The sequence below is a fragment of the Stenella coeruleoalba genome, assembly GCF_951394435.1.
Source record: "Stenella coeruleoalba genome assembly, chromosome: 13".
Lineage (NCBI taxonomy): Eukaryota > Metazoa > Chordata > Mammalia > Artiodactyla > Delphinidae > Stenella > Stenella coeruleoalba.
Window position 1 is genome coordinate 70295334 of NC_137159.1, and position 13185 is coordinate 70308518.

At 39.9% G+C, this 13185-nt stretch overlaps 1 protein-coding gene across 1 annotated transcript in view; it reads left to right on the plus strand.

Annotated features, from left to right (window-relative positions):
• Positions 1-12929, plus strand: part of ASXL2 (ASXL transcriptional regulator 2) — a 129700-nt gene extending 116771 nt beyond the window's left edge. The window contains exon 12 of the mRNA XM_079940094.1: positions 1793-12929. Coding sequence (XP_079796220.1) covers positions 1793-4276 — 2484 coding nt within the window. The 3' untranslated portion in view covers positions 4277-12929. The remainder of the gene's footprint in view (positions 1-1792) is intronic.
• The last annotated feature ends 256 nt before the right edge of the window (positions 12930-13185 follow it).

The window sequence follows — 13185 nt, forward strand, 5'->3', positions numbered from 1 at the left end:
TACAATATAAAATGTGTACATATATGTATATAGAGAGATGGACAACTCAAACAAACATTATGTATTTTCCATTCAGTATACAATTATAACAGAAAGAATCTAATTCCTTTGCTATACCAGGGTAGGGCTTCTCAATAAGTTAAATTGTTGAATTGTTATCAGTGCCTAGAAAGCTTGTGTGGTTTTTGTACTTTAAAAAAATATATAACATCTCATTTATTCTATATAAACGGGTAATAGGACTAGTTACCTAAATAACTGAAAATTCTCATTTTTAAGCATTAATTTATTTTAACCACTCTTAAGGATTGTCCTTATTTAATCAACATGTTATTAATGATATTCAGTCATTATGATAGGTATCCTTTATTGTGCTGGATATGTTGTTATTCTCAAGATTATTCTAATGTAAGGTTGCTTGTTCCCTATATATGATTCCCCTCCACAACTGTGCTTTTTACTTTCTTGTTTTTAATTTTCTAGTTTTATCTGTTTTTCCCCCTATTAGTTGTCTCTGCTAGATGGTATTACCAAGGGGCAACAGTTGCTTCTTTCTTATTCTGGGCAGCTTCTAAAATACTGTGTGCAGTTGGATGTAAAGTAGATTTCAGCTTTAAGAGAGAGATTGAGTATATCTCATGATGAGAAATATGTGGGCTTTGTGACAGGTGTTACAGAATCCTAGAGGTCTAACTTCTGAATGGCAGAGAATTCTTCAGGACTGCTGACCTTTTTAGAAATGGGTATTGCAGATAATGAAAAATCTTTAGTGATTTTATTAGTCTCAATTTAAGGAGTTCCAGAAAGATGACATGCATTTTCTTAGAGCTCAGCGGCTTAATATGTTTTTAATTACATGTCCTAGGACATCTGTAACAGTTATTTGCTCTTTTAAATTCTTCCAACTATTAGAAAGGCCCAGATACTGCTTCATTCTACTTAATTCCAGTAGCTTTCAAAGTATTGTTTTGAACAGGAGTCAGATTCCTTTTAGGTATAATATTTTATGATATGAAAATCAGTGGTTTCAAACCTAATGATGCATCAGAATCTCGTAAGAAGCTTTCTAGAAATGCATTTTTTCTCTAGGAGTTCTAATTTGTAATTTTAAGGACAGGACTGAGAGGATGTATATTTTTTAAAAGCTCCACAAATAAGTATAATGCCAGCAGGGGGTGAGAATGACATTGGTTAACGTTACAGACATTATATACGTACCCTGTCATGTGGGTGGGCAGAGTGGATCACACACTGTCTTCCTTCCAGTGCAGTTTAGAAGCCTCTGTAATTTGAGATAATTCAGCCTATATGCTTAGCTGTGCAAGTGTGCGTGTGTAAAAGAGAAGAGAACAAGAATTTTCCTCTGGACCTCGGTAGTAAAGCCAAGAAGTAAAAGACAGTAATGGTGTGCTACTTCTTTATTTCTTCTGTTTCTGTCTTCTCGCTTTTACACACATTTTAAAATGTAGATACCATAGAAAGGTCTCTATCTTAAATGATCAGCTGTTATGAGTAGTAATGACATTAAGAGAGAGCTGTGTTGTAAGAAGAGGTTTGAGGCTTTGTGGTGGGAGTGGATGTCGAGGGAGGGGAGTCCTTGGCACCAATAGAGGAGGTGAAAGGATCCTGGAGACAAACCTTTGTGGCTGTCCCCATGGTTTGGTCTCTTAGTCACAGGCTTCCCGTCCTTGTCATAGGGTTCACTCTACTCAGAATTTGTGTTAATGAAGTTTGATTGCTCTTATAAATGAAAACTAAGCTCTGTTGTTTTTTTCCCCCCTAATTCTTTCAGATCCCGGTCTCCAGAATCTCCCCCATGCCGTTTCCTACATCGCAGGTCTCTCCCAGGGCTCGTTTTCCAATCTCCATCACTAGTCCTAACAGAACAGGAGCCAGAACTCTCGCAGACATCAAAGCAAAAGCCCAGCTGGTCAAAGCACAGAGGGCAGCAGCTGCTGCTGCAGCCGCAGCTGCTGCAGCCGCCTCAGTTGGAGGGACCATTCCAGGACCTGGCCCAGGGGGTGGACAAGGTCCAGGAGAGGGGGCTGAAAGGAGAACTGCTAGAGGAGGGAGTCCAGACTCAAACAGAGTCAGTGAAACTGGAAAGGGCCCCACACTGGAACTGGCAGGAACTGGAAGCAGGGGAGGTACGAGAGAGCTTTTACCCTGTGGTCCAGAGACTCAGCCCCAATCTGAGACCAAGACCCCAGGCCAGGCACAGTCTCACAGTGTCTCTGGAGCACAACTACAGCAAACCTCCTCAGTGCCTCCACCATCTGCCATCAGTGGAGCGTGCTCAAGTGTCCCGTCACCAGCCCACGCTAACACACCCCCACCAGCTTTAGGGAAAGTAAGTAATGAAAAACTGAACCCCACCAGGGCGGCAGCCACGGTGGCCTCTCTTAGCCACCCACAAGGGCCCAGTAATGGTAGGCAGGAGAAAGCACCTCCTACTCCAGCAGATCCTGCTCTAATCGCAGGTGCCTCACCTGTTCATTTTGCAGTCGATGGCACAGTTGAGCCCAAAGCAGGTTCTAGTAAGAATACACCAAACCCTCCAGCCTCAGCAGAGATAAGTGCTAGTGCTTCAGTGGACATGACTCCCTCCCCTTTAACATCTTTATTAGCAACAGCCTCTTTAGAGAAGCTTCCTGTACCCCAGGTCGTTGTAACCATAGCACCTACTGGATCAGCTCCATCCTCGAGCACTTTGCCAGCAGCTTCTAGCCTTAAGACCCCAGGAGCTTCTTCAAGTATGAATGGACCCATTTCAAGGCCAAGCTCTAATATCCCTGCTAATAATCCTTTGGTAACTCAGCTGCTGCAAGGCAAAGATGTTCCCCTGGAGCAAATTCTGCCTAAACCTCTCACCAAAGTTGAAATGAAAACTGTTCCACTAACTACAAAAGAGGAAAAGGGGATGATGATAGGAGCACTCGCAGGTACCAGCGTAACAGAAAATAGCACCAGAGAGGAAGTTAATGAGAGACAGTCCCATCCAGCTACACAGCAACTGGGTAAAAGTTTGCAAAGTAAGCAGCTCCCCCAGGTTCCAAGACCCCTTCAGCTCTTTTCAGGTAAGGATCTAAGAGACGCTAGCATTGACACACACCAATACCAAGAAGGACTAAGTAAAGCAACCCAAGATCAGATCCTTCAGACACTCATCCAAAGGGTTCGGAGGCAGAATGTTCTCTCGTTTGTGCAGCCCTCCCAGTTCAACTTCACTCACTCAGGTTTCCAGTTAGAGGACATCTCCACAAGCCAGAGGTTTATGCTGGGTTTTGCTGGCAGAAGGACATCCAAGCCTGCCATGGCAGGTCACTACTTACTTAACATTTCCACCTATGGCCGGGGTTCAGAGAGCCTTAGGAGGACCCATTCTGTAAACCCCGAAGACCGATTTTGTCTAAGTAGCCCCACTGAGGCCTTGAAGATGGGATATACAGATTGTAAAAATGCAGCAGGAGATAGTAGCAGCGGTAAAGAAGATGATACTGATGAGGAAAGTACTGGTGATGAGCAAGAATCTGTCATGGTGAAGGAGGAGCCGCAGGCTTCCCAGAGTTCTGGCAAGTGTGAAGCAAGTTCAGGACCCCACAGTAGAGAAACCCTATCCACCAGTGATTGTTCAGCTAAAAAGAATGTGAAGGCAGAGATGCCAGTGCCTGAGCAAACCCCTTTAAGCAAGGAGAATTACCTGTTCACTAGAGGCCAAACATTTGATGAGAAGACCCTAGCCAGAGATTTTATTCAGGCAGCACAGAAGCAGATGGCTCACGCAGTGAGAGGTAAGACCGTGCGGAGCAGCCCTGAGCTTTTCAATTCTACTGCTCTTCCTCTACCTGCAGACAGCCCTACCCATCAGTCTCTACTCCTTCCACCACTGCAAACCCCAAAGCTGTATGGAAGCCCCACACAGATTGGGCCAAGCTACAGAGGCATGATCAACGTCTCCACCTCATCGGACATGGACCATAACTCTGCTGTACCGGGGATGCCTGACTGTAGCCAGGTATCTAGCAATGTCGGTGATGTCATGTCCTTTTCAGTGACTGTCACAACCATCCCTGCTAGCCAAGCTATGAATCCCAGCAACCACGGCCAGACCATTCCTGTTCAGGCCTTTCCTGAAGAGAACAGCATAGAGGACACACCTTCGAAATGTTACTGCCGATTGAAAGCCATGATCATGTGCAAGGGGTGTGGAGCCTTCTGCCACGATGATTGCATTGGCCCCTCCAAATTGTGTGTCTCCTGCCTTGTCGTTCGGTAATGAGACCGGGAGAACACACTGTAAAGAAGGCAGGAAGGGGGAAGGGTTGACAGATGTGGTTTTTGAGTTCTTTTGGAATCACAGAAATAAACTAGGTTTCAGTTGTCTTAAGAGACAAGTGTTACTTAATCAGGAATACAGAGTACAGATCTTACATTTTAGAGGAAAAGCACCTTGTATAGTAAGTCCAAGTCAAGACTTTGTGAATTTGTGACAAGTTTGCACTTACAAAATCATGTAAATATGTCACATCTTGTTTTAACATTTTTCCAGGTGTTTAGGTAATAATGTATTACTTTGACTTCAGATTGATGTTCCACTTCATGTGACTTTGAAAAGTTTAATGCCACGCATGGTGAAAGGAAGCGATTTCCCTTCTGCCCTTTCTTAAGAGGCTAGGAAAAGAAAGGAGTGAGGGAATGGTCTGAAGAAATGACCACTCATGTTGATTGTGTCTTGACCGCAGGCTTTACGTAGGTTATTCAGCCTTCACAGGATTTGGATTCAGGGTTTACTCAGTCCCTTTACCTTAGATGGAACCTTCTCAAGTTGAAATTTTTGATAAGGTATTAATTTCACAGGCAGTACTTGAGACTCTGAAAATTCTGACTTGGTTCTTGGCTTCCATAAACGAGTACTGTTGCCAGGCACTCTGCTTGCAGTTTGTGGATCCCTGCTGTTCCCTAATCCCACTCCCTTGCCCTGAAGCAGCGTGCGTGGTCCATGAAAAGTTTGCCTCGCGGGGCCCCTTGGGTTACCATCACCTGTGCAGGGCAGTAATTCCAGCAATAATCTCCGAGGATTTAGTCATTCGTGGGAGCTTACAAACAAGTTTGAAATGCTAGTATAAAATTAACAGAAAAGTGTTAGTGATAGGGTGATTTGAACTATGTGTTTTGTTGGGTAAGCAGAGTAAAGGTGCAGAAACTGTTGAACTGAACATAAAGAACTTTGGAAAACAATTTTAACACTAGAAACAAAGTAGCCCCTCTCATCCTCTTCTCTCCCAACCTGTTACCTAATGTTCTACAGTTAGCTGTTGCTACAGGTAGAAAAACTCATTAATACCACATTTGCCCATTCTGTTAAACCTGTTTTGACCTCCCAGGCATCTGAGGAATATGGGGGTAATCTTATATATTACTCTAAACATACACGTGTGCGTGCGCACACACACACCGTAAAAGTCAGACACTTTTCCTGTTTTAGAAAACATGTCCCCTTTCTTGGACTACTGCTCTCTACACACTAGAAATTTCTAATGTAAAGGGGCTTTAGTGAATGACTTAGGAAACATCTAGAAAGGAAAAGAAATCAGCTGCAAATTTTTGTTTTTGTTTATTTTTTGTTTCCTTTATGTTGAATTCTGTCTCTAGTGACTAAAGAATTTTTGAGTACATACATTTAGGTCATGGTTAAAGAACATGAAAATAAATCTACAATTTACCAGAATTCGGTATTAAAAAGTTGGGGATTGTCAATGTGTATCATTTGCATATTGATTTCAAATCTCCTAATTTCACGTATGCAAAGGACACACATTATTAGTGCAACCTAGTACAGTCACAGTTGTACTTAGTATTCAGGATGTGACATATACAAAATGCAGAACAGTTTTTTGTTTGTTTGTTTGTTTTTTGCGGTACACGGGTCTCTCACTGTGGTGGCCTCGCCCGTTGCGGAGCACAGGCTCCAGACGCGCAGGCTCAGCGGCCACGGCTCACGGGCCCAGCCGCTCCACGGCATGTGGGATCTTCACGGACCGGGGCACGAACCCGTGTCCCCTGCATCAGCAGGCGGGCTCTCAACCACTGCGCCACCAGGGAAGCCCCCTGCAGCACAGTTTAGACTCGTTAACTAAGTCACATTCCAGATTAGGGGCAAGTAGGCAGTAGTAATCTTAGCTTTGCACTCATTCTGCTACCCACCCCTCCCTACCTCACCTCCTGCATTATACATACACTCTTTTAATACTTTCAAACCCCATAAGAAACTATTTACTTCTATTTTTTATTTCTGAGTTTTTTGTGGCCCAAAGCAAATATAGGATTAATATCTGTGTTCTAGTTTCAACCAAGATAATTTGATGTCCTTCTAACTTCCCTTTTTCTTCCAGCACACACATAGCTAAGAGGTAAGAAATCTGTAAGGATCCAGGGATAAGGAGCAAGTTCTCTAGCCAATAACCAGTAGGAGTCAGAAACCATGGTTCTGTTCCCAAACTTTCAGTGCCCTGGGTAATCCCAGGGGGTGTTAAAAAGACCTATTGCTAGTTAAAACTCTCCATTCCCAGCTTTGTCACTCCCCACTTGAGTGGCAGGACTGAGGGGTGGTCTGCTGCCGGAAGTGGTTGACTGTTTCAGAACCGACCCCACGGTGAGCACGAGTTAACCAATTTGGTTTTTCAAAATGATTTTTCTTCTTCACACCTTTCCTATCATAGAAAGTCTCTCCTCCATGGTTCTCTTAATCTGAGGATGGACAGACTAACCAGGAAAGGAGGAAAGGCATCAGGGATTTTCAAGTCCATTTAGAGAGCAAACCATATCGTGCCTATTCATCTTGACCCAGGCTCTTGCAGATAGGTCCTAAGCATTACTGTTCACCAGATTCTCTTTACAGATAATACCCAGCTAATAAAATATTCAATAAATCGTCAAATAGGTACACTGCCTCACTCTTGACTAAATGAGAGAATAGTTAGATTCTCTTAGATTGGTAGAAAATTGAATGCAATCTATCGGTTTCAAAACGGTTTCACATAGAAGGTCATTCATCTTGTGCTGACTGAGCTGAGAAGAAAAAAGAAAAATTACAATCTGGCCCTTTTGAAAATGAAGCAGTAGGAACAAGAAAACCTTTAAATTATTAGAATATGGTATTCCAGTACCTTTAAAGCAGTTTTTATCTTAGGTTTTCAGTTACTTTACCTTTCAATTCAGTCTGAAATGTTTCTAATAAGTGCTAAGCTTATTTTTATGGTATTAAGTTGCACTATTTCCAGTGACTAGTCAGGCATTATGCCTGATGCTTATGCCTCCAGGGTATGCTTCTCAAGCCTTCAGATAACCTTCCACTTCAGGTCACCTTGGGGAGGTGGCATTAACAATATATCATCTCAGTCTTACTTGGGAATGTTCTAAGTTGTCTAGTAGAGAAGACTCCCTAAATTTTAAAGAATTTTCATTAAAATTCTCCATCCTATTAAACAGAAAATAAAGCCAAATAACCTGGAGTTGTTTGCCCTACATAACCCCTGTGTTGAAGATACTGAAGCTGTCTGTGGTACCCCATGTAACATCTTTAAGAATAAGGTCTGGCAGTTGGGAAATTTTTCTTGGGGCAGGGGAAGCATACTTACATGGGCTGGGAAGGCACACAGTGTAGACATTTTAGGAGTTATCACAGATTTAAATAGCCAAAGGAGGACGTCATTGCCTTCCAGGTGAAGGCATAAATTGGTACATTAATAATTGGACCGTTTACCATCCTAATTGCTCTTACTGCCTTTCTTCACCTAAGAGTCCTTGAAGAACTCTTGGGTGAAATTATTTGTTATAATGAGGGGGTCTTCTCTGGTCATTACATCACTCTTTGTTTCTAGAGCTCATTGTCAGTAAGCAGTACCAGGGTTGTTTTCTCTGTGACCCACAGATTTCACAGCAAGGAGAGAAAAGTCTCCCTGTTGCATTACAACAATGTGCTAAGTAAAAAAACTTGGCCAAGGGTAGTTTGCAGCTCAATTTATAGAATAGTCCAAAGAGACTCCGAGAAACATGATGATAGGCAGGGATCTTTCCTACCGTGTTTCAATACCTACATAACCTATTGAAAGAGGACAATAGGTAAAGCAGTTCCTAAAGTTGGAAGTAAGACCTTCATAGATTCTTGGTTACTTATTTTTTTTAATGCTTTACATTTGATACAACTATTAAAGATCAATTTTAAAAATAGCTTTCCAGTAATATATTTTAAGTAATATATATTTTAATATCTATGTAAAAAGTGACAGTGGGAGACTTTGAATTTCTCATATAAGGTATGTTTGATGTAGGGCCTCACTGTTAAGGCACAAATTATTTCAAAGGAAGTTACTCTAAAGACACTCAGATTATTTCCAAAAAAATGCAATAAGGGGAAGAGTTTTGGAGTTTATTTTTTATTTTAAAAGAAAATTGACTTATTTACCACAAGCTATTTTTTTTTTCCTTCTGGCTAAAAGATTTGTACAGACTGGTTTGGTAAATGCTAAACTTTTGTGTCTTTTGCCTTTTTAAAGGAATTGTTAACATTGGAATTGAGGGTATGTACAGAGAAGTTGGTGTCAACACCATTTAAAAAGTCATATTTTTTCACAAATATAGAAAAATCATTTTACATAAGAATTTTAAGTATTTGCAATAAATATATGTATATAGATTGTATGTATTCATATATTCTTATTTTTCATTTTATTATTAAGTAAAAGATAATTAAAGTGGAAATAAAAACCTTGGAGTTTTCGGTGCATCTTGAGGTCTGACATACATGTGAAGGTGGTGTGGGTAAGGGCCCTCAGTTGTTGTCTTATACTACTATTGGAAGATTACCAACAGATTGCATAGTAGATAGTAAAATGAGGAATTTGGTGATAAATCAGGGTAGCGTATTTCTTTCAGAACTCTAGTAAAAATATTAAATTCTCCTAATATGTCTGTCTCTGTGCTTTCACCCTTGAACTGTTCTCTCTCCTAACCACCTAATGTTACTGGGAAAGTAAAAACAAAACAAAACACAGTGCATTGTTTTTTAATGTGCCCATTGTTTGCTTCTAAGACAAAGAATGGCAAGAAAATATCTCGGGGTGCGGGTGGCGGGAATAGGTTTTCCTTTCTCCACAGTGGTTAATAATTCATTAGCAAACATTCACTTCCACCACCTTCCAGGCCATAGGGTTTATGTGAAGAAATAATATCGTGAAGATAATAGAAAAGTTTTTCTCTGTTTCCCTTCTTTGAGAAGTGAGTTTTGTAGCCAGTTTTATGTCCTTCCCAATTGATCTGGAGATAGAAGGGCTAAGAGAACTTGAATGTTGATCTCCCTAATGTCAGGAAGAGTGTTTATGGAAATGAGGACTTAACCAAAACGTTAGGAGAGGTTAACCATACCTAGAGATAATCGAGTCCTGCTGTCCAAGAGAAGTCATTTTGTGATTGTAAATATTTAGTTTTAGGATATGATTGAGGAAGCAAAAGGATACCTAGATAGTCTCTGGGAATAAAGGCGTATAGCCCGTTCTTTAAAAATGAATAATATATAGCTTTATTGGTGACCTGAAAGGAAATAAGGTCAGAGTTTGAAGAATATCTTAATGACCCATGAAACACTTTTAATTGTAGTTCACTAGTTCTCCCCACAATTGCTCAGTTGTGGTTATTTTAACTGATAAAAACAGCAATTTTTGGAAATTAGGATACTTGAGAATGCTTCCCGCCCCCCATAAGGCCACGCTCTGTGGCATGCAGGATCTTAGTTCCCCATCAGGAATAGAACGTGTGCCCCCTGCATTGGGAGCACAGAGTCCTAACCACTGCACCACCAGGGAAGTCCCAACAATGTTTTTTAAAAGACGGCCTTATTATTTTTCAAAAATTGAAAATTCAAACATAGGGCTTCCCAAAGACATTGAGAATAGTTTAGATGTCTAAGAGAACAGTGCTAAATCTTCGCTGAAAATACACTATCTCTAAAGGAAAAATTTTAAGTCTCAGGGAACATCTGCATCCTCGTAATTCCCATATATGGTAGATACGAATGAAGGTGAAATATTTAAATGTGTGTGAACCAGTTCATGATGACTGTTTACAAAGACCACCCCCCCCCAATTTCTAATATGTACTTACTGTTATTTATTCCTACCTCATAGGAAGTAACATTCATATTCAGGTAATGACATAGGACCCTAAGGTATAGTTGGACTGCAGTTAATTGAGAAAGAGCAGTACATCACAACGCAGCTTCAACTTGGATCCCCAGCTTTCCTTTATTTACATCACAGAGTCTTAGAAACCTGTGTTCATCGCTTTTAACACTAGTTGACCAAGAGTGGTCTTCACAAATCAAATTTCGCATGTTTCTAATTCTTGTACATAAATCATGTTATTCACTAATTCAAATACCTTTTGAACATCTATGTGCTAAGCACTGTGCTAAGGTTCTGGTTAAGCAAAGGTAAAGAAAAGCAGTCATGTAAGTTGTAAAAGGTCTTCCTAAAAGTAGTAACCATACAGCACATGTCTAGTTCACAGCTCAAGGAGTAATATATGCTACGTTATTTCCCAAGACGTGTTGGAAGTTTAAGAGTAAATGAACTACGAAATAGAAGCATTTGAGGCACTTGGCAAAACATGAAGAAAGAAAAGAAAGGCATTGCCCCTACATGAAATTACAGTGTGGAATTGAGCCAGGTTGATAAAATTTACCTTTTTTTGACAACTGTCACTGGAAGATCTAGAGATTAATCAGAATTTCAAGGAATCTCTTGGTAATACCTAAATTGAGAAAATCAGGCCGAAAGCAATCCCTTTCAATGAATACTGTTCAGTATGCCAGTAAAGATGCTTCATCTTATGTTCAGCTAACCCTTTCAAATAACAGTTTGGTAAATAATGCAGCTTTCCTGTCAAACCCAAAATAAGCTAAAGGGAATAAAAAAAACATAACCTTGATTTTCATCTTATAGACTGGTGAGAAGGAAGTGTATTCATTTAAAATTGTGAGAGATATTTCATCCCCTTTTTCCCTCCATAATGGATAAAATTACTGTTCTTTTTCTTCTAATATTGTAGAATTGACTTTTTTTTTCCTTTCTACTTCTAAGTCACAACTTGCATTAAAAGAGGCTTCAGCCGGACACTACCCCTTATAAAGTGGCCTAAATCCTAATTCTTTAAGACTTTCTGGTAGAAAGGTTTTAAAAGGATAAAAGAGTATATTTTGTCAGTGCTTATTATTGAACTTTCCTTACCTGGGTTACTGGATTTGCAACTTGAATTCTGTATTCCAAAATATCCATGTTCACCTTTTAGTCAAAAATTATGAGGTGTATTCCACCATGTAATACAGTCTCAACTCTGTCCAGGAACTAGGAGGGCAGATATCCTGTATTTTCCTTATACTTAGTGACATTAAACAGAAGATTGGGTTTCTTTCATAGGGACTGTATAAACTAAGGAATCTCTATACCTCTGTGTATCTTTCAGTCTTAACCTAAAAAGGGAATCCCTACAAAGATTTCCTTATAACAAAAAGGACAGACTAACCCTGGAAGAGAGAGATGATGAGCTGTGGAGATGGGCTGTGACTAGATAGTGGGTTGTCCTGAAGAATAACTGCAAACTCAACTTTCCTGGTTCTTCAAGCTCAAAAGAAACTAAAGGGAATTTTTTAAATCCTGACTTTCATCTTGACTATGAAACCTATCCAGTGCCTAGGAGAGAAGAAAGGTAAACCCAAGACTGGATTTAAGATAGATTTAAGTAAACTTGGAATTATTCTTTCCCTTTTACCGAATTTTTTTTTTTAAGTTTTGGGTTCCCATAATGTAATGAATTGCCATGAGTGGAACATGGAATTTGATTTGAGGCATTTTGTGGGCTAATAGTTTTCTGTTGAACTATATTGTCTATCTAGTGACAGCTTTTGCCACTGCTCAGGATTTAGGAGTGTGCACCTGTGTCTTAGTGACACAAACATTGGCTCATAAATACTATATTAAACCAACTTGAGTCAGCACTTTATTAACTTTAATCATGGATCCCTTTTTAAATACTTAATATTTAAAATTCAGATTAGCCCAATAAGAAAGCAATGCATTTAATGTCAAAATGTCTGAAGGTAACTATTATTTTACACACAGTCTATGTCCTTCCTACGGAAAGTGTGGTACATAAAATTTTACATTTCTTGGGTCAGTTCTTTTCAAAACACCAGTGTCTAATGTTTTCAGATACCTAGAGCTTGGGAATGCTGGAGTTGGACTTGGACCCCAAGTCAGCAGTTGTTTTCATTTTAGGTTTTCAGGCATAGCAATTTGAAGTGACCCCATCTGAACCTATATGTAATCACTTTGAACAAGCTTTAAATTAATGAAACTCTTCCAGAGTCTCAAATTTGGTCACCTGCTTGTTGCATAAGGAGACAGATTCTGGGCTGGGCAGGACCTGACAATTTGTTCTCTGATAATAAACTACTGATTGAAGAGCAAGTTTGTTATTAGAGACTTAACGAAATTTCTAGAACCCATGAAAGATCTAGAGTACATGATAAGTGAAACTCTAGAAATTAAAAACCTTTCTCTTAGCCATAAGTGCTATGACCTATTTTTTTTAAACCCGTCTTAATTCTGTGACTCATTGCATCATACCTTAAGAGAAATCAGAATGGAAGAAATGACCTTATGTTGGTCTTACTTTAAAATCTTTGTGCACATAGGCCTTAGCACTTTGACAGATAAAGCTCTGCCTTTTAGCTCCTTCTCACTCTTGTCTTTATTCTTCCCACTTTTAGACTGTTCCTTTTATTGGTCGTATAAAACTACCTTCAGAATTGAATGTATAATAATGTTTCTGCACATGGACAAACTGTATTTTAATGACTCATTTTATGTGTAATAAAGGCATACAGTTTTACTCCAGTGACTGTGCCTTTTCTTTTCCAAAGAAACCAGACACCATATTGAATGATTTACCTGCTTGTTTCCCCTTCCCCTACCTGATTGCACAGTTGTCCCTGGGTCCTGGCTAAATTTGGGTACTACAGAGAATGCCAGTCTCTTCAGGCAACATGCAAAGAGAGTTAAAGGACTCAACATGAGCCATAAAGAGGGAATGTATTTCAAAAATTAAAAGGACACCTATACTACAAAGCTA